Source organism: Panulirus ornatus, chromosome 9 (genome assembly GCF_036320965.1).
Source record: "Panulirus ornatus isolate Po-2019 chromosome 9, ASM3632096v1, whole genome shotgun sequence".
Taxonomy (NCBI): Eukaryota; Metazoa; Arthropoda; class Malacostraca; order Decapoda; family Palinuridae; genus Panulirus; species Panulirus ornatus.
The window spans coordinates 50,556,484-50,583,507 of NC_092232.1; the positions used below are offsets into that span (position 1 = coordinate 50,556,484).

At 43.4% G+C, this 27,024-nt stretch overlaps 1 protein-coding gene across 2 annotated transcripts in view; it reads left to right on the forward strand.

The window, feature by feature from the left end:
• The window catches only part of hb (zinc finger protein hunchback), a 108,546-nt gene extending 81,522 nt beyond the window's left edge, over nt 1-27,024 (forward strand). For both annotated transcript variants that reach the window (XM_071665184.1, XM_071665183.1), the window contains one exon: nt 22,204-27,024. In XM_071665184.1, the coding sequence (XP_071521285.1) occupies nt 22,234-25,377 (3,144 nt within the window). In that variant the 5' untranslated portion in view covers nt 22,204-22,233 and the 3' untranslated portion in view covers nt 25,378-27,024. The remainder of the gene's footprint in view (nt 1-22,203) is intronic.

Consider the following 27,024-nt stretch of genomic DNA (forward strand, 5'->3'; position numbering starts at 1 on the left):
GGTGAGAGGCTGTGTCCGTCTCTCCCAGCGGATCACCTCCATATCCACATGGGTGGATACCACTGTCAATCGGGACCAGAAAATCCCGTGGTGGTTGTGACGTGAGCACTGGACAAGTTATGAGGAGCGAGGAGGCTGATGGTATGTGAACATTCCTGTTTTGTGTGGCGGAACTCGTGCGTGTGTGTGTGTCTGTGTTTGTGTGTGTGTGTTAAGGCCTCATTTCACCAACGGTCCTCACGATTTGAGCACTTGGTTCTGTGACGATGTGGAGGGGTCCTTTTTTTCGAAGCCATCTCTGAATCACTCGTCCGGATGCGTTTCGAGATCGGCGAGAGACAAGACTGTGGTGTGGTGGTAGCCTGAGAGTGCTTAATGTTCACGAGATCTTGAACTTTGACCTTCTGAGTCGTTCCGCCCTTCCGTGGAGAGCTGTAAGAAGTGAGGTGAGGTGAGGTGGGTGCTGGTGGTGGTGCAGCGGTGGCCACACACACACAGCGCTCCCGACCTTTAGTGAGGTGGGTGCTTGGTGGAGTGGGGGGATGGCCAGGCTACCTACCTACCTACCTCCCTACCTCTCCTCTTGTCACAGTTCTCGTCTCGATGCTTCACACATTCTTTTTCCTGTGTGGCATCTATGCCCCACCGTGTGTGGTACATCCATCTATGCCACGCTGCTGAGACGGGTGTGCCACATTCGTCTATGCCTCACTATTGAGATGTGTGTGTGTGTGTGTGTGTGTGTGTGTGTGCCACATTCGTCTATGCCCCAATAAGACTTGTTTGACATATTCATCTTTGCCCCACTATTGAGACGTGTGTGGCCCATTCATCTATGCCTCGCTGTTGAGACGTGTGTGTGCCATATTCGTCTATGTCCCACTATCGAGACGTGTGTGTGGCACATTCATCAATGCCCCACTATCGAGACGTCTCGTGTGTGGCACATTCCTTCGTCTAGCAACCCTGGGATATATATATACGTGACAAAAAAACTCTCTCATCTTGGTACTGGGTCTTCATTACTGTACACAGTAAAAGTTACCCATTACCAGTTACTTCCACGATACTACCCCACCCCACCCGACCCCACCCCACTTCAGCCACACCCTCACGGATATGATCCACTGAATTTGGGACGCTTTCGTCCGGATCTTTTTGGCTGTGAGCGATTACATTTGATCCGCATTATCGCCAGGTAAGCAGCCAGCCTAGCGGTACGACGATACCCATCATGTGATTAAGTGAGATTGACTGTGATGTATTTTCCACTCATACAGATCCCGTCCGTCCGTCCGGCCATCCGTCAGTCTGTCTGTCCGTCCGTCCGTCCATCCGTCCGTCCGTTCGTCCGTCCGTCCGTCTGTCTGTCCGTCCGTCCGTCCGCTTGTCCGTCCGTCCGTCCGCCTGTCCGTCCGTCCGTCCGCTATCGACGTGATGTACGGACGGCATGGAGGTGAGCCAGGCGTCTCTATCCTGACGTAGAAGGCTCTTTTTAACCCACATTGTGTGTGTGTGTGTGAAGCCAGTCAACTAACCTCCACTCGTTGCTTCCAACAGGTTACCACAGTACCGTAACCCTGGTCGAACTTGTCTCAGTTAACGTAGGGTAACGCTGTGGTCGGTCTTCCTCAGCCAGAGTAACATAGGGTAACGCTGTGGTCGATCTTCCTCAGCCAGAGTAACATATGGTAACGCTGTGGTCGATCTTCCTCAGCCAGAGTAACGTAGGGTAACGCTGTGGTCGATCTTCCTCAGCCAGAGTAACGTAGGGTAACGCTGTGGTCGGTCTTCCTCAGCCAGAGGAACGTAGGGTAACGCTGTGGTCGATCTTCCTCAGCCAGAGTCATCATAGACGAACGCTATGATCTTCCTCAGCCAGAGTCAACATAGGCTAACGCTATGATCTTCCTCAGCCATAGTCAACGTAGACTAACCCTATGATCTTCCTCAGCTAGAGTCAACGCTATGATCTTCCTCAGCCACCCGTCGACCGCCATCACCACTCCAACGAAACAAAAAAAAGAAGATAGAAGAAAGATATTTCCCAGCATCACACGGGCGCGGAGAGCTGAGGTAAAGATCACTCCAGCTGAGGTGTGTGTAGCAAGCAAAAGTCTTCAGCTGCCGCTTGTGAAGGCTGCGTCGAGTTGAAATCTACGGGTTACACACATCATTCTCCTACCCTACTTCCCTCCACACCACCTCGGTGAAATCATTAATTATTTATGACCCAAGTGCCCCCCGCCCCTCCTCCCTCTTCCCCCCTTCACCCCCCCTTCCCCTCCCTTTTATGGGGACTCCTAAAGCTCCGGGGCTGCGATGCAATCATCAGCTGGGGAGGGGGTAAGACTTTGGAGTAATGTTCCATCGATGAAATGCTATGCCTTTTCGTCCACTGACGAGGACAGAATCTCGTCGAAGGTGACATTATTTTACTGGTGGCGTGGCGTAGTCCGGTAACACACACACACACACACACACACACACACACACACGCAAGAAGGTGAAAGGCATGCACGGGATAGAGGGAATTGGAACGATGTGGTTTACTAGCGTCGACGCGCTGAACCAGGGCATGTGAAGCGTCCGGGGTAAACCATGGAAAGGTCTGTGGGGGCCTGGATGTGGATAGGGAGCTGTGGTTTCGGTGCATTACACATGACAGCTCGAGAATGGATGTGAGCGAATAAGGCCATCCTCGTCTGTTCGTGGCACTACCTCGCTAACGCTGGAAACGGCGGTCAAGCATGGGAAAAAAAAATCGATAGATAAACACGCACAACTTCGGTCCATTTTCTTTTTACTGAAAAATCGTAGTGACCAGGTGAGGGGTTATCACTCACCCCCATCCTCTCACAACTCGTCCTCAACGCCAGACCTCTCATATTAGTTACTGGGATGTTTCTGAGGGTTAGCTGTTTCCATTTCACAACTATATAGCCTTTGCTAGTTGTAACAAGCGGGACGGCATCATCATCATCTCAAAACACTAAGACTGGCGGAAGGTCATGATGGTGTACAGTCCTTTTTTTTTTTTTTAAACATCTGATGGTCCAGTGGTCATCCCTCGCTTAAGGGTTTGGTTTTTGTGTACTATGTAACAGCCACGACCAGTGTGATGACCAGCTTCTCCCAGTGAGACGAGAATTATTACCTTATGGTGTATTTTTTTTTTTGATGGTGGGTGAGACGCCATGAACAAGTGGATCCTCTGATCCAGGCCTTCTCATTAGCGATATATATATATATATATATATATATATATATATATATATATATATATATATATATATATATATATATATATATAAATAATGTATATAATATACCTTAGCCTAAGCCAGGTACCTAATTTATCGACCAATCTTAAAGGAAGGATGAACAGCTAGGTTGACTGTGGACCGACTGCCGCAACCAGGATTCGAATATCAGCGCTCGACCTCGGGCGGCCCATGAATGCGCCACTGTCAACAGCGCTAACCGTTATAACACCACAGCGTTCACTCCTCTTTCCTTCCCCGTGAACATACAGTTAGGTTCCAATTCCTTTGGCAAAGGTTCCTATTCTTTGTTGCCAAACTTCTCTGGTCAAATTCTTGACGCAAACCTCTCCAATCCTTTAATTTCGATCCGCACTTAAGTCCCTAGTCATATATTTATCCTCTGATTTAACTGCTTGAAGCTATGAGCATCTCTCATTCTCTCTCAAGTTCCAAACGTATCTATTTGTCTGTATGTCTATCTTTCTATTCATCTATCGGTCCAGTTCCCTCCCCAACTCTCCCTGAGGCCGGGAAGGTGGTTCATGTGTTCAGTCTTCCTCTTAGGCGCAGCATCACTTCTCCAAGCAACGCATGTACACCCTCAAAGCCCCTCCTATGACTCACTCATTCCTCGCTCCCATATTTCACGCCTCATCTGTACGTATTTGATTTTCGTCTGTCGATCTTTGCGCCTCCATCTCTCTCTCTCTCTCTCTCTCTCTCTCTCTCTCTCTCTCTCTCTCTCTCTCTCTCTCTCTCTCTCTCTCTCACACACACACACACACACACACACGTACAGTCGCGGATGCTAGTCCTGGGGTATGCCATGAAGGGCCCTGGTGCTCGAAAAATTGTCAAAGACAGCTGTACCGGGTCCTCTGTCTCACGCCTCGACAAAGCGTTTGCCTTGCATCTCGCGTCCGCCCACTAACACAGGCCTAAGCTTGTCTGCCCTCCTCCTACTTCCTCCTTCGCTGGAATACCTTCCTCACTTGAACCATCTGCCCTTCTCACTCCAATATCCAGTACTTAATAAGTCCATCTCCACGTTGCAATAGCCCTACCATCATCCCGTAGCTGTGTCTATAATTTTGATCCTACTTAGGAGTCAAGTGGTATCTCTTATCCAGCAGACTCCCCAGCACGGCTGAACGCGCAGCCTTAGAACTGTTCATGCTTCAGGGTATCTAACCCTTGAACGACCCTCGCATCTCCTCTAGCACAATGAATGACACATACTCATTCAACCTTTCCAGGTCTCATCACCACTTGACAACGCTGGTCGCGTTTACATACGCTTCTTTCCTCTTTATGATCTCAAAAAGGTTTCTTGCGATATCGTTTATATATCGTCCCACTGAGGACTCTCCTCCTGTACTCGTACACAGCCAACGTTTAGCTCACTCACCTCCATGTGATCTTACAGGCTCGACTCTGAACCTATAACTCATTTGTCCTGGTGTAGCTTCACACACTCCTTTACACGCCTGTTGTCATATATGTTTTCTATTAGGGTGGTTAAATGAGAGGAAGAAGAGGAGGGACAGGGAGGGGATAGTCTGAAATGGAAAAGACTTTTTAAGCGTGTACAGGTGTATGGTGGATGTTACTGGATGCAAGTGGGTGATGACCTGGATGCGTGTCTTTGGTGTGATATCTATATACACCTCCGGCAGACTGAAAGGGTGTAATGGAGTTATCTTACATCTTTCTGTTTTTGAGAGGAGATGCGCGCGCGACCCAGGGCTGCCCTTGGATTGCAATCACAGTCAGTAACGCTTTGCCGCCACACCGATCACAGATCTCTTAACTCCCAACCTTCAGGCTAAAAATCTTGTTACGAAAACCATCCCAGTTTGGAGAGTGTGAGTCAGTCTGTCCACATATCAATCATGAGTCTCGTCTCCTTCCGCTGGTGTAGTGTTCTTGGCTATCTAGATCTGACCAAACTTCCTGGTGCCATTGTGATATAAGCATGGGAGTATGAGGAAGTTCTTGAAGATTTCTTTATACGATAAGACGTTATCAAGGTACATGAATTCGTCCGCATTTAAAATGCCTGTCAGACGTATTTCCAGCCCCTTGCATTATTATTATTATTACTAATTATTATTATTATTGTTATTATTATTATTATTATTATTATTATCATTATTATTACTATTTTTATTATTATTATTATTACTATCATTATTATTATTACTTATTATTGTTATCTTTATTATTATTATTATTATTATTATTATTATTATTATTATTATTGTTATTATTATTATACCACGAGTCCTCATCATACGGTGTGTGCCGGGAGAGCATTGTATCTGGGGGAGGGAAGGGGATGTGGGGGGTCAAAGGTCACGTGACGTCGGTCCGTGCGTGGTATTTTTCCGCTTGACCGCCTCGGCTGTAATCTGTAGAACGCGTGTCCTGCCACTATTTTAGCCGCTTTGTATACCACCCTCTTGCGTCCCTGACCACCACGTCCTGGAGTTGTTTATGTGTGGTGGTGGGAGGGAGGGAGAGAGAGAGAGGAGCGCACGCGTGCGGGGCTTTGACCAACACCTGCTGCTGCTGGTTCCAGGCGCTGCCAGACGATAAAACAGAAATCGCTGAACGGATATCCAATCGTTGAACATTTATAATCCCTGGATGTAGAGATGGGGTAAACATGACGAGTGATCAGATGGATAATATAACCATTCTTACATCATTCGTGGGTAAAAGTAACTTGTCATACCATTTGTTTAAGTTGCTGTAATGAATTTTTGATATTACCGCTTCTCACTAGCCTCTCGCAAACTACGGCAATCTCTAGGATTGCTATCATGTATCGCACACAAACGCTTTGATTTATAGTCCTATCATCTTTGTATAGTAATTATGGCTTATCTTACATACAATAAGTTATTGATGTAGCTAATAGTCGTTCAGGGAGTCTAAAAATTGTTGTTTGCCATAAGGGTAGTGGCTGGCTTATGGTCGGGTTACGATAATCTGTAAGCCAAACAGCGCGTCCCGCGACGGAGCTGATGAAGCTGTGTGTGTGTGTGTGTCGGAGGCCACAGTTGGACAGCGTCCACCCCGGCTCTTCATCCTCACCGAGTCATGCCTTCGGCCTTTTTTTGGACCAAATCCCTCATGATTAATCCGTATTTTAAAGCCATATCTCAAAAAAAAATCATCACATAGGCATGAACTTCGTGACTTAAGAGGAGGAGGAGGAGGAGGCGGAGGTGGTATACAACTGAGCCATAATGCACCGCGAGATATGGTGTGTGTGGCGGAGGCCCAGTAGGTCCAGGAAGATGTTATTGTAAGGCCTGATGCCATTGGGCAGCTGCGCCTCAAATAGTAACGTCCACAACACAAATAATGACCGCTGGGAGGCTGGCTCACAGCAGGCTTTACGTCGCCTTTAGTAACACTTTCGCGCGTTGTCAGCGCTTTAGGGGACGTGATGTTTTGTTTACGAGTTAGGCTACACTTGTACCCTCTATATATATATATATATATATATATATATATATATATATATATATATATATATATATATATATATGTATATATTGTTCGCTGTCATCCGACCCCAACGCCACCCCACCCCAACAGGAAACAGCGTAAATACATAAAGAAAAACAAGAAATGATACATAAACATTCTTTTCTTTTCTTTCACACTTGATCGCCGCCGCCTGAGTCAGCCGGGCAGCGCCAGAAAACAAACGGAAGAGGATCCTTATCAGCTCACATCCATTCTCTAGCTGTCATGTGTAAATGCACCGAAACCACAGCTCCCTATCCAACATCCAGGCCCCCAGACGCCTCACCTTTGTATTTGACTCTACTCAGTAGTAAAATAGCACAGTGGTTTACATACGTACCTATTGGGCCTTAAGAGCTCATGCAAACGTCCATTGGACCCGAGTATAAACGGAGTTACCCCTCCTCATGCGGTTTTCTGAATGAAAAACAGAATGACTGGGGTAAAGGTACGTTTTGGCTTATCATGGTGGCGTAGGGACGCAACCTTGCTGTCGTCACATGACCCAGAATCGCGATTCATGGGTATTCAGAGATGAAACAGTATATATATATATATATATATATATATATATATATATATATATATATATATATATATATATATATATGGTGGAGCGGTTAGCGTTTATGAACGTGACGCATTCACGGGCCGACCACGGTCTAGCGCATAGGTTCGAATCCTGTTTACGGCAGTTGGCCCACAGTCAACTCAGCTGTTCATCCACCCTAAGGGATTCGTCAATATAATGGGTACCTGGCTCATAAAGGAAATAGTTACGTCAGCATTTTTTATTTTTTTTAGTACGCAAACGTATGCTTTATGTGAGCACACAGGGCGCGGGCGGGTTGACGATATGTGGATGGGTGATGTGGCGAGCCCTTATCTTGTTTACCGTCCATCAGGAACAGCATTGGCCCGAAAGCCGACCCCTTCTGGCTCCGTCGTGAGGTGGGTCTTCGGAAGACACTTCCCTGTTTGATATACCTTCAGGGCATTTGTGTTTACATTCAATTTTTTTTTGAGGGGGGAGGAGGAGTTTCCCTCTAGCCTATGCACCACCCCCTCCCCACCTCTTTTTTTTCTCCCCAGTTCTCCTGTTTCACTGTTTCACTAAGGGTGCTTTCCTCACCCAGTCTGTGCACCTGAGTGCCCCCAGTCAATACATTTGAGAAATAATTTGGGAACATCTCCCTCCCCCTTCCTCCCTCCCTCCCCCAGCCCATACACCTCCCGGTTATTTTATTTTAGAGATGTCACTGTGTGTGTGTGTGGGGGGGGGGGGTATTTTCTTCTTCCCCAGCCCATTTACCTGCGCCCCGTTTTCGAAACTTACTGGGAGAGGAATTGTTCTCCTAACCTCCTGTACGTACCTCCATCTCAACCCCCCAATTTATTCCTTTTGTAAAGGTACACGAGGATGGGGAAGGGTTCCCTTTAGTGAGGAAGGGAAGTTTTTTTAATTACCCTATCTCACCTAATTACATATATGTATATATATATATATATATATATATAAACCGCCGTACTCAAATGACGTTTTGTGTGTGCAGTATGATATCACATATACAGTATCTCTTTTGTACCATTGTAAACACCTGCTTCTTTGGGACGCCAAACACTGGTAAATATATATATATATATATATATATATATATATATATATATATATATATATATATATATATATATATATATATATTCAGTGTCTTCCACTCGCATCCGCTCTCTGGTCTTTTAAAATGCCTCACCGACGTTCGACTAAGTCACTTCTTGCCATCATAAGGAAAATACATTGTACCTAACGTCAACATGTTAGTATAACAAGTACATAATAAGTGCATGAATCTTGTGATTATTCTCGCAACTGCTCTAAGCTTGTTTGAAGGGCTTTAAGATTCGATTATTAATTTCGCTCGCAGCTATAGCGTCATCAGAAGAATATGATTTACGGATCTCAACAACGCCTTCCCCCCCCCACCCTCCCTCCCTCTCAGCATCAAGCCACACACAGCATCATTCTCACAAGAAAGACACCCTTGAATATGACCAGAAACTCGGTAGAATTCTCATAAAAGAAATGTGATCTCCGCAACAGATAAGTTTCCCGATCTATCTAGATATTAAACAGGACGATACTTAGGTCTGGGTAGTCCCTGTTTTCGGTGCGTGATGCATGACAGCTACAAAGTGGATGTGAGCAAGATGGTAGGCCATTGTTCGTCTGTTCCCTGGCGCTACCTCGGGGGTGGGGGAGTGGCAGACGCGAATGCAAGATCTGGTTAAGGGGGTGGATGGGAGGCGGCGGAGTCACGAATTCGCCGAGAAAATGACAAAAAACCCGACAATAAGAGTGGTATGTTGAGATCAAATTGTACGCTAAGAGAATATAGTGATCTTTTGAGTTATTTCGATGCAAAATTCAATCACTACGGGTCCGATAAATTCTCTTTCGAGTGTACACAACTTTTGTATCGATAGCGCAGTGTTGTGAGCGTGGTAAAGTTTAAAGAAATGATGTGAAATTCAACAAGATTAAGAAAATGGCAGTTATAACTTGTTATGAATTATCGTTCTGTTAACAAAAGCTAAATATTTAACACTAGTAACTGAAATACCCGTAAAATGAAATGGTACCGCAATGCATTTTATTTATCGATACAATAATGCAGTGCTACAGTGATACATCAAGTCTAATGTTGTAGTGTTGATGTATATACATTCACAGTTCCTCCCTCCACCAACTAGGGGCATAGCCTTTGCACTCTGTCAGTGATCAGTATCGTCAGCAAAGGAGAGTGATAGGCTGTGTGTGTGTGGGTGTGTGTGTGTGATGTGTTTTCGCTATGATGAATCCTTCAACGCCCTCACCTTTGTATGTCATGAGCCTCTTCGTCCAGTACAAAGTACAGCTAGTAGGTGTTGATGGTATCGCTTGGAAGCCATCCGGATTCGAGCCCTAGAAGGAGCGCCCGGCTAAATATCGGCTTGTACGGCGATATATTGGGCGACTGACTGCTGGTTACTCCTTTTAACCTCCGTATGGTAATAACCAGGGTTCGAATCTGACCCATAGCGTGTATAACACGTTTTGATGAGTTTGTATTAGGTGGTTTTCGCATTCTGGGCTGCTCTTGTGATTTAATGAGATAAATCCTAAATGAATTCTTTTTGTGTTCATCTGGATAAACAATGGGCTTTAAGTAGTACCAGCTTATCAAGGGTTCCCAGAACGTGTAGACTTTTGGAAATACTTCAGTGTAGTGTATCCTCTATTTTCGTAATTAAGTGGTAGTGACTAGACTAAAATGGTCATTTGGCTCGGGGATCTTCATTGCCAATGATCGTTATGTCATTTATTTTGAAATTCATGCTTTACTTTGGGTGGTTGAGCCTCGTATGATTTCTTTGAGTGAAGCGGTTGATGATGGATGTATCAGCCTCTCCCTCTTTCCCCCGTAAACAGTGGTGTTCCTCAAGGTCCAGTCCTTTCCCCTAAACTCTTCCTCCTCTTTGTCAACGATTTCCTTTCGTTAGCGGATAATGGAATACGCTCAAATGCTAAACGACTGAACATTGTATTCCTCAGCTTCCTGTAAATCTGATGAGACATCTCTCACTAGAAGACATCTCTCACTAGATTTTCATCTCGGCTCAACACGCCTTCCTCTCTAAAATTCAGACTTGGAAAAGATATCTCGTCTCAGTGGAGTAGACGAAAGTTTATTTGCGCCAAATTTAGTTTGCTACCCATTTTTCTTTCGAAAATTCCCTACAACTTACCCTATGTCACCGCTTAACCTGTTGGACATTCTTGATTTCATAACTGGAAGTCCACCTTAGATTTCGAAATTTCTCTTCTTCTGAACAGTTGCTCCTTTTATACAAATGATTGATTTCTTCTTGCCTGGAATACTGCTTTTACATCTGGATTGGTTCTAGCTCTGCATCCTTACTTGACAAGGTCGAGTCGAAACCGAAACGACTTGTCACCTCTCCCAGAGTAACTTCACTCTTTCACTTATTTGCCCTACGCCTCAGTGTTGGTTCACTCTCCTTCTTCTGTAGGTATTACTTTGGTTTTTGCTCCCGAGAGCTGGCTGCTTGTGTGCGCCAACCATTAGCTAGACCATGCAATACAACCTTCCTAGATCTACGTCTTAACTGATGGTGATTATTTTCGTATCTACAAAAGCGCGAGGGAAGAAAATATTGCCCTCGGTAAGGATGCTAAGTTTGCCTAGGCCCCAGAGTTTGTCCATAGGTATATCTTCCACTTTACCACATTGATTACCTAGTTTTGAGTTAGTTCAGCATACGTTTCCGCTCCTACAGCAATCTAGATTTCTGTCTAGGTTTGTCACTGAAAAACTTGGCCACAAATCAAATAATTACCAGAATCTTCGCATCGCCTTCCTTATCTTTTTATCTTCTGGTGGACAGACTTGTCCTCCCCACATTGAACTCCTTATCACTCCAGGGGAAGGTTAATTTCAGTCCCCTTCCGCCTCCCCTGAGCATGGAAAAATTAACATAGGTACTGGTTGACAGTTGAGGGATAGTAGCTGATCCCGGTTCTCCGCCAGTTGCTAGGGAGTCCAAGGGACATGCCCCCCTAATACTGCTTGTAATCTCTTGTGTTCAGGAAGCCAGACACGGTTGAACTGGTCATGCCGACTATTTTTAACTTAAGCTTGCTAGCCAGACCTTGCAGGCAGTCATGAAGGTACGCTCTTGTTTGTTACCCGTGGTCAAAGAAAGCTGGCTATTTATGTGTTCGAAACATGGACAGATGGTTGACTGGCTATTCATGTGTCCGGAGTTCGAAACATGGACAGATGGTTGACTGTCGATTTTGTGGCCACCTGCTCTTTGTATCCACTTGTGGCCTTCGGGTCTCCGCCCTTTTTAGTGTCACGGGGAAATCAGTTTCCCTTTTCATTTTCAGGAAAGAGGTTATGATGGTAATTTACATTATCACGTTTTCTCCGAGTACGATGTTTGGTGCTAACGCGCTATACGCATCAGCCAATTTTGGTCGTCTCTAGATATGAAAGCTGTGAATTTCTGAGCTTTCTCTTGTGGAATGCATACTGGGGCCCAACGACATATTCTTTGATTTAGTGCCTGTCGAACCTACTTACTTCATATATGACAGTGGCATTTTGCTTATTGACCTGGAATAGGTTTACTGACGAAGGATTCGTAATTACCTGTTTTGAGCTACGTTTAGTTGAGAAGAATGGCCGTCGGTGGACCATTGTCTCAGGACAATTATTCTTCAGCTTTGGTGAGGCACAGAATGGCTCCTTGAGTACCTTGTTTCACACACTGGTGATTAGGATGTGTGTGGCTTTGCGGAACTTGAAAGCTCTACCTCAGTGTGGAAGTTTAGCGAGTAACAGATGTTGACCATATCATCATCCCCAGTGTACTATTACCTAATCATTTAGACAAGCTGGTACTTCCAACAGGGTCATTTGCCAGAGATCTGAGCCTCTTAACAACGGATAGCAAGGGTGTTCAACCCCAGTCCATGTCGACCACATCCCTTGAGAGAGTAGCCACTACATCATGATAACTTGGTTTAGAATATTTATTCCCTACAGTAGGTTCTAGCGCTGGCTTGCCCCCCTCTAAAGGTAGACCCTGAGGTGTATCATCTCAGCTCCTTCTCATAGGCCACTTTTTAGAATCATCTGTTTATAACTCCTATGAAGGCGGACATGGGTACGTGAATACCACCAAGGAATGCACAAATAACTGAAAATGATGATGTTTCTTTTTTCCGTATTGAACAATAATTCAACATTCAAAAGTAACAAAATGTGAAAAGAAAGTTATTAACTTTATGTTGGCCTGGTGCTGTGTGTACATTCGATAGGCTTGTGAGTGACGCGTTTGTCAGCGCTTGGTAACAGGCGAAAGACGTAAAAATTAACTTCCTTTTTCCTGAACTTGTTTTCTGGTGGGACTATTTGCGTGTAGAGGCACAATATTGTTGGTGGATAACACGAACAGAAATATTTATGTATAGCATGTATTGGCTGGATAATGGAGATGTTTCCTGAGAAATATTCTTTCTTTACAAACCATCCACAACCAAAGTCCACATGTTATCTCAAAGGTTACAAAGAGAAAATTAGCAGCAATTTGGAATGTAATGATCATAAAAGCACAAAGTTACTTAGGACACCTCCCCTCTCCTGTAATCCCTCACTGAAGTCACACCCCAAATCACTAATTTCTTGACGTTACTCATTGTACTCATCTTCGTTTTACTCAGTATTCTGGTTACTTCTGTAGGACCCTCCTCTGGAGACTGTAGGAAAATGAAGATACAACAAGCTGTTTGGCAACGAAATTAGAACTATTTTAGTAATAGCAGGTCAGGTCACATGACCTAATGTACTGGGGTTTGGGTGATGTAAACATGAGAGATTGTATTCCTCTTTGTGATCTCTGGTGTCCGCCAACCAGAGGAGAGGCCAATACTTCCTCTACGAGCAATAAATGCAATACGTTCCTCACATTTTCTTTTTTAAAACGGCTTGACTTTAATGTACATCCATGACTTGAATATTTAAGGCCTTTGGAAAATCCACGGTGTGTCCGTCTCTAAGGACAAGTCGAAAGATTCGAGAGCTTTCTGATCATATTAAACTGATATCATCTTATTTTAGTATGACTAGGATTGCTAAAAATCACTATTTTTTTCAGTGAAGATGTCTGAAAATAGAATACGTAGACTAATTATAAAGTTTTTCTAGAGATGTTTTTTGGGACGTCTATATACCCAGGTTATCGTGGTTTTAGCATGACAAAAGGTCTGATATAATGTTGTACATGGGAAATAATTAGGGCATTCTGACTTATTATAGGTGGGGCTTTAATGCCTCTCAATTCTTGTTCCATATAGTGTGCGAAACGGCGATCAAGTTTGAAAGAAAAACAAGGCTCATTTAAATAAACCCTAATCAACACACTTTGTTAGTTTGTTCAGAATTATTACTGAAAGTGTAACTCAAGAGTAATTTTTATTGACTGTGAAATCCAATAGCAGGAACAGAACAGCATCTGTTTAATGCAGTTATGATTGTGAGAAAGGAACTCGCAGAAACGTTGATAAACCCATGTTAATATTTCTTGGATATTATAATAAATCCATCTCTTTATTAATTATTGATGTACTTTTCATCCAGACTGTTATTAGAGCTGATATTGGTAGCTTATTGAATCCCTTAAGTATAGCTTGTGTACAAGTTATATGCTAATGCTAACCAGAACAGGATCGCTGTGTCGTTTGCAACAATATATTGAACTTCAACGTACTTGAATTTGTCAGACTTTCCTTCTCTTTGAACATATCTTAATTGGTAAACTATGTCCTCATATATATATATATATATATATATATATATATATATATATATATATATATATATATATATATATATATTATCCCTGGGGATAGGGGAGAAAGAATGCTTCCCACGTATTCCCTGCGTGTCGTAGAAGGCGACTAAAAGGGGAGGGAGCGGATGGCTGGAAATCCTCCCCTCTCATTTTTTTCAATTTTCCAAAAGAAGGAACAGAGAAGGGGGCCAGGTGAGGATATTCCCTCAAAGGCTCAGTCCTTGTTCTACATTTTATATATATATATATATATATATATATATATATATATATATATATATATATATATATATATATATATACATATTTATTTATTTATTTATTTATTTACTTATATATTTTTATTTATTTATTTTGCTTTGTCGCTGTCTCCGGCGTTTGCGAGGTGGCGCAAGGAAGCAGACGAAAGAAATGGCCCAACCCACCCCCATACGCATGTATATACATACACGTCCACACACGCAAATATACATACCCATACATCTCAATGTACACATATATATACACACACAGACACATACATATATACACATGCACACAATTCACACTGCCTTTATTCATTCCCATCGCCACCTCGCCACACATGGAATAACATCCCCCTTCCCCCTCATGTGTGCGAGGTAGCGCTAGGAAAAGACAACAAAGGCCCCATTCGTTCACACTCAGTCTCTAGCTGTCATGTAATAATGCCCGAAACCACAGCTCCCTTTCCACATCCAGGCCCCACACAACTTTCCATGGTTTACCCCAGACGCTTCACATGCCCTGATTCAATCCACTGACAGCACGTCTACCCCGGTATACCACATCAATCCAATTCACTCTATTCCTTGCCCGCCTTTCACCCTCCTGCATGTTCAGGCCCCGATCACTCAAGATCTTTTTCACTCCATCTTTCCACCTCCAATTTGGTCTCCCACTTCTCGTTCCCCTCTACCTCCGACAAATATATCCTATTGGTCAATCTTTCCTCACTCAATCTCTCCATGTGCCCAAACCATTTCAAAACACCCTCTTCTGCTCTCTCAACCATGCTCTTTTTATTTCCACACATCTCTCTTACCCTTACATTACTTACTCGATCATTCCACCTCACACCACATATTGTCCTCAAACATCTCATTTCCAGCACATCCACCCTCCTGTGCACAACTCTATCCATAGCCCACGCCTCGCAACCATACGACATTGTTGGAACCACTATTCCTAGAAACATAGCCATTTTTACTTTCGGAGATAATGTTCTCGACTTCCACACATTCTTCAAGGCTCCCAGGATTTTCACCCCCTTCCCCACCCTATGATTCACTTCCGCTTCCATGGTTCCATCCGCTGCCAGATATACTCCCAGATATCTAAAACACTTTACTTCCTCCAGTTTTTCTCCATTCAAACTTACCTCCCAATTGACTTGACCCTCAACCCTACTGTACCTAATAACCTTGCTCTTATTCACATTTACTCTTAACTTTCTTCTTTCACACACTTTACCAAACTCAGTCACCAGCTTCTGCAGTTTCTCACATGAATCAGCCACCAGTGCTGTGTCATCAGCGAACAACAACTGACTCACTTCCCAAGCTCTCTCATCCCCAACAGACTTCATACTTGCCCCTCTTTCCAAAACTCTTGCATTCACCTCTCGAACAACCCCATCCATAAACAAATTAAACAACCATGGAGACATCACACACCCCTGCCGCAAACCTACATTCACTGAGAACCAATCACTTTCCTCTCTTCCTACACGTACACATGCCTTACATCCTCGATAAAAACTTTTCACTGCTTCTAACAACTTTCCTCCCACACCATATATTCTTAATACCTTCCACAGAGCATCTCTATCAACTCTATCATATGCCTTCTCCAGATCCATAAATGATACATACAAATCAATTTGCTTTTCTAAGTATTTCTCACATACATTCTTCAAAGCAAACACCTGATCCACACATCCTCTACCACTTCTGAAACCACACTGCTCTTCCCCAATCTGATGCTCTGTACATACCTTCACCCTCTCAATCAATACCCTCCCATATAATTTACCAGGAATACTCAACAAACTTATACCTCTGTAATTTGAGCACTCACTCTTATCCCCTTTGCCTTTGTACAATGGCACTATGCATGCATTCTGCCAATCCTCAGGCACCTCACCATGAGTCATACATACATTAAATAACCTTACCAACCAGTCAACAATACAGTCACCCCCTTTTTTAATAAATTCCACTGCAATACCATCCAAACCTGCTGCCTTGCCGGCTTTCATCTTCCGCAAAGCTTTTACTACCTCTTCTCTGTTTACCAAATCATTTTCCCTAACCCTCTCACTTTGCACACCACCTCGACCAAAACACCCTATATCTACCACTCTATCATCAAACACATTCAATAAACCTTCAAAATACTCACCCCATCTCCTTCTCACATCACCACTACTTGTTATCACCTCCCCATTTGCGCCCTTATATATATATATATATATATATATATATATATATATATATATATATATATATATATATGTATATATATATATATATATATTTTTTTTTTTGCTTTGTTGCTGTCTCCCGCGTTTGCGAGGTAGCGCAAGGAAACAGACGAAAGAAATGGCCCAACCCACCCCCATACACATGTATATACATACGTCCACACACGCAAATATACATACCTACACAGCTTTCCATGGTTTACCCCAGACGCTTCACATGCCCTGATTCAATCCACTGACAGCACGTCAACCCCGGTATACCACATCGATCCAATTCACTCTATTCCTTGCCCTCCTTTCACCCTCCTGCATGTTCAGGCCCCGATCACACAAAATCTTTTTCACTCAATCTTTCCACCTCCAATTTGGTCTCCCACTTCTCCTCGTCCCCTCCACCTCCGACACATACATCCTCTTGGTCAATCTTTCCTCACTCATTCTCTCCATGTGCCCAAACCATTTCAAAACACCCTCTTCTGCTCTCTCAACCATGCCCTTTTTATTTCCACACATCTCTCTTACCCTTACGTTACTTACTCGATCAAACCACCTCACACCACACATTTTCCTCAAACATCTCATTTCCAGCACATCCATCCTCCTGCGCACAACTCTATCCATAGCCCACGCCTCGCAACCATACAACATCGTTGGAACCACTATTCCTTCAAACATACCCATTTTTGCTTTCCGAGATAATGTTCTCGACTTCCACACATTCTTCAAGGCTTCCAGAATTTTCGCCCCCTCCCCCACCCTATGATCCACTTCCGCTTCCATGGTTCCATCCGCTGCCAGATCCACTCCCAGATATCTAAAACACTTTACTTCCTCCAGTTTTTCTCCATTCAAACTTACCTCCCAATTGACTTGACCCTCAACCCTACTGTACCTAATAACCTTGCTCTTATTCACATTTACTCTTAACTTTCTTCCTTCACACACTTTACCAAACTCAGTCACCAGCTTCTGCAGTTTCTCACATGAATCAGCCACCAGCACTGTATCATCAACGAACATCAACTGACTCACTTCCCAAGCTCTCTCATCCCCAACAGACTTCATACTTGCCCCTCTTTCCAAAACTCTTGCATTCACCTCCCTAACAACCCCATCCATAAACAAATTAAACAACCATGGAGACATCACACACCCCTGCCACAAACCTACATTCACTGAGAACCAATCACTTTCCTCTCTTCCTACACGTACACATGCCTTACATCCTCGATAAAAACTTTTCACTGCTTCTAACAACTTGCCTCCCACACCATATATTCTTAAAACCTTCCACAGAGCATCTCTATCAACTCTATCATATGCCTTCTCCAGATCCATAAATGCTACATACAAATCCATTTGCTTTTCTAAGTATTTCTCACATACATTCTTCAAAGCAAACACCTGATCCACACATCCTCTACCACTTCTGAAACCACACTGCTCTTCCCCAATCTGATGCTCTGTACATGCCTTCACCCTCTCAATCAATACCCTCCCATATAATTTACCAGGAATACTCAACAAACTTATACCTCTTTAATTTGAGCACTCACTCTTATCCCCTTTGCCTTTGTACAATGGCACTATGCACGCATTCCGCCAATCCTCAGGCACCTCACCATGAGTCATACATACATTAAATAACCTTACCAACCAGTCAATAATACAGTCACCCCCTTTTTTAATAAATTCCACTGCAATACCATCCAAACCTGCTGCCTTGCCGGCTTTCATCTTCCGCAAAGCTTTTACTACCTCTTCTCTGTTTACCAAATCATTTTCCCTAACCCTCTCACTTTGCACACCACCTCGACCAAAACTCCCTATATCTGCCACTCTATCATCAAACACATTCAACAAACCTTCAAAATACTCACGCCATCTCCTTCTCACATCACCACTACTTGTTATCACCTCCCCATTTGCGCCCTTCACTGAAGTTCCCACTTGCTCCCTTGTTTTACGCACTTTATTTACCTCCTTCCAGAACATCTTTTTATTCTCCCTAAAATTTAATGATACTCTCTCACCCCAACTGTCATTTGCCCTCTTTTTCACCTCTTGCACCTTTCTCTTGACCTCCTGTCTCTTTCTTTTATACATCTCCCACTCAATTGCATTTTTTCCCTGCAAAAATCGTCCAAATGCCTCTCTCTTCTCTTTCACTAATAATCTTACTTCTTCATCCCACCACTCACTACCCTTTCTAATCAACCCACCTCCCACTCTTCTCATGCCACAAGCATCTTTTGCGCAATCCATCACTGATTCCCTAAATACATCTCATTCCTCCCCCACTCCCCTTACTTCCATTGTTCTCACCTTTTTCCATTCTGTACTCAGTCTCTCCTGGTACTTCCTCACACAAGTCTCCTTCCCAAGCTCACTTACTCTCACCACCCTCTTCACCCCAACATTCACTCTTCTTTTCTGAAAACCCATACAAATCTTCACCTTAGCCTCCACAAGATAATGATCAGACATCCCTCCAGTTGCACCTCTCAGCACATTAACATCCAAAAGTCTCTCTTTCGCACGCCTGTCAATTAACACGTAATCCAATAACGCTCTCTGGCCATCTCTCCTACTTACATACGTATACTTATTTATATCTCGTGTTTTAAACCAGGTATTCCCAATCACCAGTCCTTTTTCAGCACATAAATCTACAAGCTCTTCACCATTTCCATTTACAACACTGAACACCCCATGTATACCAATTATTCCCTCAACTGCCACATTACTCACCTTTGCATTCAAATCACCCATCACTATAACCTGGTCTCGTGCATCAAAACCACTAACACACTCATTCAGCTGCTCCTAAAACACTTGCCTCTCATGATCTTTCTTCTCATGCCCAGGTGCATATGCACCAATAATCACCCATCTCTCTCCATCAACTTTCAGTTTTACCCATATTAATCGAGAATTTACTTTCTTACATTCTATCACATACTCCCACAACTCCTGTTTCAGGAGTACTGCTACTCCCCTTGCTCTTGTCCTCTCACTAACCCCTGACTTTACTCCCAAGACATTCCCAAACCACTCTTCCCCTTTACCCTTGAGCTTCGTTTCACTCAGAGCCAAAACCTCCAGGTTCCTTTCCTCAAACATACTACCTATCTCTCCTTTTTTCACATCTTGGTTACATCCACACACATTTAGACACCCCAGTCTGAGCCTTCGAGGAGGATGAGCACTCCCCAGGTGACTCCTTCCCATTCCCCTCTCACCTTTTGCTATGCTACGCTCAATCTTTCCTGGTATTTCTTCACGCAAGTCTCCTTTCCAAGCTCACTTACTCTTTTCTTCCCTCTTTTTTGAAAACCTTTACAAATCTTCACCTTTGCCTGAATAATATAGTGATCGCACATCCACCAGCTGCCCCTCTCAGCACATTTACATCCAAAAGTCTCTTTTTTACACACCTATCAATTGAAACGTAATCTGATAATGCCAGTTGACCATCTTTCCTACTCACATATGTATACTTAGGTATATGTATATTTTTTTTTAACGAGGTACTTCCAATCACCAGTCTTTTTTCATTACACAACTTCACAAGCTCTTCACCATTTCCGTTCATAATGAATACCCTCCCTATGTGCACCAATTATACCTTCAGTTGCCACATTACTTACCTTTGCATTCAAATCACCCATCACTTATATACTCGGTCTTGTACACCAAAACTGCTGACACACTCACTCAGCTGCTCCCAAAACACTTCCCCTTCATGATCTTTTTTCTCATGACCACCAATAATCACCCATTTCTCACCATCCATTTTCAGTTTTATCTTCATCACTCTAGAATCTACTTCCTTACAGTCTATCAAACACTCCCACTAATGCTTCAGGAGTATTGTTGCTACTTCCTTAGCTTTTGTCCTCTCACCAACCTGACTTTACTCCCAAGTCATTTCCAAACCATTCTTTCCCTTTACCCTTGAGTTTCACTTCACTCAGAGCCAGAACATCCAGGTTTCTTTCTTCAAACTTACAACCTATCACTCCTTTCTTCTCATCTTGTTTACATCCACACATTCAGTCACCCCAGTCTGAGCCTACAAGGAGGATGAGCACTCCCTGCTTGACTCCATCTTCTGTTCCCTCTTTTAGATATTGAAATAAAATCATCGAAGTACATGACTAGTTAGGACTCTACAATTATACTCTATCACACTTTACATCACATCAGTCTCTACCTCCACCGAACTTTCCCAGGTTTGGAGACCACATGCAAACCCCTCAACCATTGACCCAGTGAATTTGACCCTTCCCAGCCATACTAACATGCTTGAACTCTGAAGGAACATGGTCCACCAATCAATATATTACCTATGTCATCAATCTCATTTGTAACACTTCAAAGCAACATTAATGTCTGTTGTTATTCATATTGTGTTGCATCATTCATATTATCAGTTTGACGGAAGATGGGCAGTGTTCATGTGCCTGAAACATCTCTTGTGTTTCAAGAATAAAATGAAAATGAATATAGGACTTGCACTTTATCTGATGAAGTAAAACATGTGGTAAGAAAAATTTAAAAAGCCAACAGAAAGCCAGTGTGTTGAATGAGCACTGGTCTTTAACAAACAGTATATGAAAGAAAATATTCTGTGTGTTGAATGAGCACTGGTCTTTAACAAACAGTATATGAAAGAAAATATTGTCTTTATACATAGTTCTCCCAACCCTGACCTGTGCAGCCAAAATATGGACTTGGAGTGAGACACAGAGGTCAAGAATCCAGCCTGTGGAAATGAGCTATTTGAGAAGAGCATGTGGTGTGACTAGATGGAATGAGGAAAGAACTGAAAGGGTGAATGAGATGTGGTATGGCAAGGAATGCAAAGGGAATGAATTGTTGAGTGGTAGAGTGGGTGAAACATAATACTTTGAGGTGGTTTGGGCATGTGGAAAGAATGCAAGACTTGAAGTTTACAAGGTGAGTGTATGATAGTCCAATTAAAGGGGTTGGTGTGAGTGGAACACCACCTGTGACATGAGCAGATAGGGTGCAGGAACAGTAAAGGGAGAGAAACAGAGGAAGAATATGTGGAATGGTGTATGTGAGGGAGGCATGTAAGGACAGGGATATGTGGAGACTTTTGTTGTGGCCACCCCTTGATGGGAGTTCCTGAAGGAATGGCTGTTGTTGATATAGATGGATTGACATAGATATACATGGGCAGATTTATTGATAGATGATAGACAGCTGACCCTCACTACTTAGGCATAGGATGCTGTAACCCTGACTGACCAGCATACATCACGGACTTACTATATTTGCCTTTCATTGGATTTAATTATCCCTCCTGTGGTAGCGTAGGAAAAACTGTGAAACTCTTGCCATTTTGTGTACAATTAACAGACAGGCCAAGTCTTCTGGTGTGTTAAAAGTATTTAAGTTGTAATATTACAGTTCAGAGAATGAGTCGATAATAGTATGTTTTTCTTGCAGGAGTGAGGTCCACCAGTTGTCCATCACCCCATGCTGCAGCAGCCACCACTCGCTGACCACTTCCCAGCACATACTCCTACCATGTCTGCTGAGTGTGAGGCTGTCCCCCCACAGCCACTTGCTACCAGTTCCTTGCCAGCCACTTCGCCCATGACCAACACCACAAAGCCCTCAGAGCATCATGGAACCACAGGCATCAGCTATGAGGGACGGGTCTCTGTTATACCTCCAATGGCTGGCTATGAGGCTACAATGCGTGCAGCAATGGAGCTGGACTGTGCACACCCCAGGGACCAGCAGATGGCCATAAACACAGTGCGCATGCATGGTGACCGGCATTTTGCTCCTGTGCATGTGCAGCAAGATTTCCGCCGCTTGTATGAAGAACAGGCAAGGATGCATGAGGCCAATCAGATGTATACACACTGTGAGGAACAACGAAGACAAGCATATCCTCAGTCTCAGGAGACTTGCACCCCCAAAGAAGAGCCCATGATCACCTCTCTTCAGCAGGAAAACGATACTAGCAATATGGGAATCAAAGAAATAAGTTCACATTTCCCTCAGCCTCAGTTATGCGGAGAAAATAATCACACTGCTGACCAGCCTTCAAAAGCAGGCCAGTCAAAGGAAGTGTCTATAAAGGATGAACCACAGGAGATGGAGGAGCAGCAGGCTGGGAGTGGTGAGCACGAATCAGACCAAGCTCAACACAGTGAGTCTGATACAGTGTTACGTTTTGCCCATCCTGATCACCACACTGAACCAACCAGATCACCAATCGACAAAGCTGGAGAATCACCGGACCTGCCCACTGACTCAGCTCGTACTTTGTCCAGTGAGGAGCAGCATGAGTCATACCGAGCATATAACTCCTCTTATAAGCGAAGTGAAAGCATAGAAAGAATGTCTCCTTATGAAGAGAGTTACCAGGGAAATGATGATCAAATACCATCAAGCATGGAGCCCAATGGTGACGACACAACAGATTCATCTATGAATCCCTCTGAAGGTGACATGGACCATCTTTCCCGCCTCCAGCAAGCAATGGAGCTGTCTGGTGTCATGTCAGTCAAAGAAGGAGATGGAAGTGACCAGCCTCAGGTGTTCCAGTGTCACATCTGCTCTTACTCTGGACCTTCTCGCTTTCACTTCAATGCACATCTTAACACCCACTATGATCATAAATGTGCCAAATGTGAATTTACAGCTCACACTGAGCTCAAGCTAAGGGAACACATGCAGGATGAGCATGGACTTGGCCCTGACTCAACAGAGGATATGGAGGGCATACGTGTACCCCGGGTAAATGCACAAGGAAAAGTAAAAACTTTTAAATGCAAACAATGTGATTACGTGGCTATAACTAAAGGTGACTTCTGGGAACATGCACGCTCACACATTAAGAGTGAGAAGCTCCTCACGTGCCCAAAATGTCCCTTTGTTACAGAATATAAGCATCATCTTGAGTATCACCTAAGGAACCATTTTGGATCTAAACCTTTTAAATGTAATAAGTGCAATTACTCTTGTGTGAATAAGTCTATGCTGAACTCACATATGAAATCTCATAGTAATATATATCAATATCGGTGTGCAGACTGCACTTATGCCACTAAATACTGCCATTCTCTCAAACTTCACCTTCGCAAGTATGGCCATAACCCTGCTATGGTACTCAATCCAGATGGTACTCCCAACCCGATTCCCATCATTGATGTCTATGGAACACGGAGGGGACCAAAGCTTAAAAAAGATGAGAAAGGAATGCCAATCCTCCCACCTCACTACCAGATTCAAGCAGAACTTATCAAGGCACAGATGCAAGTATCTGGCAATCTGTCTTCAGCACCTTCCTCACCTCTTGATAGTCCCAAAACTCCACAGCCTAGACAACCAGGGCCTATTCCACCATCAAGAACTGGGCCTCCACATTCACCTTTCCCCTATCCTTATCCAACTATGGCTGATAACTTCCAAAACTCCTCGCCCATTCTCTCACGCGCCCTTGAGAAATCCCCAGACGATCCCCCTCGTACCATTGAAGGCCGTGAGCAGCTACGAGAACTCTTACTGGAAAGAGAACGTAAAGTTCAAAAAAATTCTCAGTCACCAAAAGGTGTTCTTAAGTGCTCTCTCTGTGAATTTGCAACAGATCATCGTGAGGTATTTTCACAACACATGATGATTCATGCAACTTCAGAGCATCGAGAGGATGTGGATGACACTCCTCAATCTCCACAGCCTATTGAAACTTCTGGCTCTCCAGAGCATCAGTCCATTTCTCCAGCATGCCCTCCCATCTTCCATCACCAACCACCACCACTCACTAGTAGTGAGACAGGACCACTTTATTCACCGTTAGCAGCAGCACACAATCTGAAAGAGTATTTGGTACGTACCATGAGCCCCTTCATTTATCAGCAAATGGTGAGTGGACAAATTCACCCAGCATTTGGCCTACAGCAACACTTACAGAGCTTTGCTCACCCAGCGTTTCAGGGACCACGACTTAGTCAGCCAGAGGAGGACCACCGTCAAGCTTCACCTCAACCTTCCCTTCATCACACACTTTCACTTAGCAACGATGGTGTCCTTGACCTCAGCAAGGAACAAACGCCACTTCAGCAGCTTGGATTGATGAAAGAACATACACCACCACATCAAGTTAGAAACACAAGCAAGGAGCCACCACCTCTCCAGCAGAGGACTGAGTCTCGTGCATCTGTCTCTCCAAACCATTCCTCCCCACAGTCATCATCACCACCACGTTCAGAAACATCAACACCTCCATCAAAAAATCGTCGAAAGGGTCGTGCTTTCAAATTAGAGCGTATTGCCCTCCGACTTAGTGAAAGTGCTGAGGGTGAGAGCAGTGGCCATGATGAAGACATGCGTCGGGAAGAAGATGACAGTCAGAGCAAGGCTCCTGAGAGCCGCATGCCTCCACTTATGCCTCTAATGCATGCTGATGCACCACAAGAGGCCCAAGAAGCATGGCGGGGTGCACATCAGTGTCAATTTTGTGACATGGCATTCAAAGATGTAGTTATGTACACCATGCACATGGGCTACCATGGCTACCGCAACCCCTTCACCTGCAACATGTGCGGTCATCAGGCCACAGATAAAGTGGCCTTTTTCCTCCACATTGCACGCTCTTCACATTCTTGAGCTTTGATGCCCTTCTATATTTGATGGTCTCACTAATATGATATGTGATCTCAGTGAAGAATTGTTGATCTCGCTGGCTGGTGCTGAGCTCAGAAAAGTCAGTGAGTACTGACCCAGAGCCCAGATGACCAGCTGTTACGGCTGGTTGTGAATGACCCCATGTGCAGGGCATCACGCCAACTTTAACCCAGTTTCCTGTTGTGGGTGCTTATAGACTAATGGTCGTGGTTCTCTGAACTGCAGCAACACATAGGCTCTAGTCAGCTGTAGGACTTGTATATATGAGAGATTATTCCATATAAAAAATAATTATGAAGAATTAGTTGGAAGAGGATCATTTAGTATTTTTGTTGCTTAATAAGTAATTCAAGTATAATTGATTCAAGCCACCTGAAATTGATTTAGCAAAATTAAATTCATCTAAATAATGTTTACTTGGATTGTTTTGAACATTTGTCACAGTATTAGTTTGGATATATGCGGGTATTAGTTTATAGTGATTTAAGTTTAAATCTGTGCCAATGATTATATGTCCCATAAATCCATTAGGTTTCCTTCTTCTTCATATACTAAGGAAGATGATAATGGGGTTTGTGACCTTAACTGTCTCTTGATGCTGTCCAGGGTAAATGTAGCATAAAGAGGTTAGAAATATCCAAGTGATGTCATCTCTGTTTTGACACAAGATGAACATGGCTCTCCATAGTAGACTTGTGTGTGATGGGCTCCAGTTGTGCGTATATAGGCACAGTGCCCAAACTATAGAAAGAAACAATTATTATATTTTGCAAATCATATATTATCTATATAATGTTGGGTCTATGACACTGAAAGGTGTCTTTACCTAAATGCCATCTGCAAAGGACAGTAATGATACTTCACTGCAGTGTCAATAGCCACTGGTTGATTTTTCCAGTGACAAATTACAGAGATGTTCCTTTTTGTAACTTTGTACTCAGGGATAAAACGAGTGAGAGACGGGGCCCCCCATATCATATCTTGTGTGGGCATGTCTGTTGAGTCCCACCGGACCAATTGTATCCCAAGTTCTATAGTCACCTCGCATTCTGTCAAACTCTTACCTTGTATTTTGGAAAAAAGCCACACTTTACGATGGCAATTTTTTTTTTTATATACACCAGTTTAAACTCAAATTTAGGATTAAATTCACAGACTTTGTTAAAAGAGATGATTTTGAAAGAGGAGAAATAGCACTCTTAAACTTCCATAACTTCTGTCCAGTCCAGGTACTTGCAGCCATAGTGGGGCACATCAGGCTGCATTTATGTACAGTTTCTTCTGTGTGTGGTGCTCATAGCTAAGTTCTGGAAACATTACTCTCAAAGCAGAGTACTGGCTACACACACTAACTGTGGTTACTTGTAGAGGAGTACATGTTACTCTGCTAGAAAGCTGTATTATAGTAACCACAAGAACAGTTCAATTTTCCTGTACAGGGACTTACATACTACAAATCCAAGATGTTCCTTCCAGTGTAATTGTGTCCTGGGGCAGTGGCTTTATGTGTGTAGTCTGTGGTCATGTAGGGTTTGCCTTGTGTTCAGGTACAATGTCATATCAAATAATAAATCAGTTACTGTTATATATATATACATACATATATATATATATATATATATATATAAA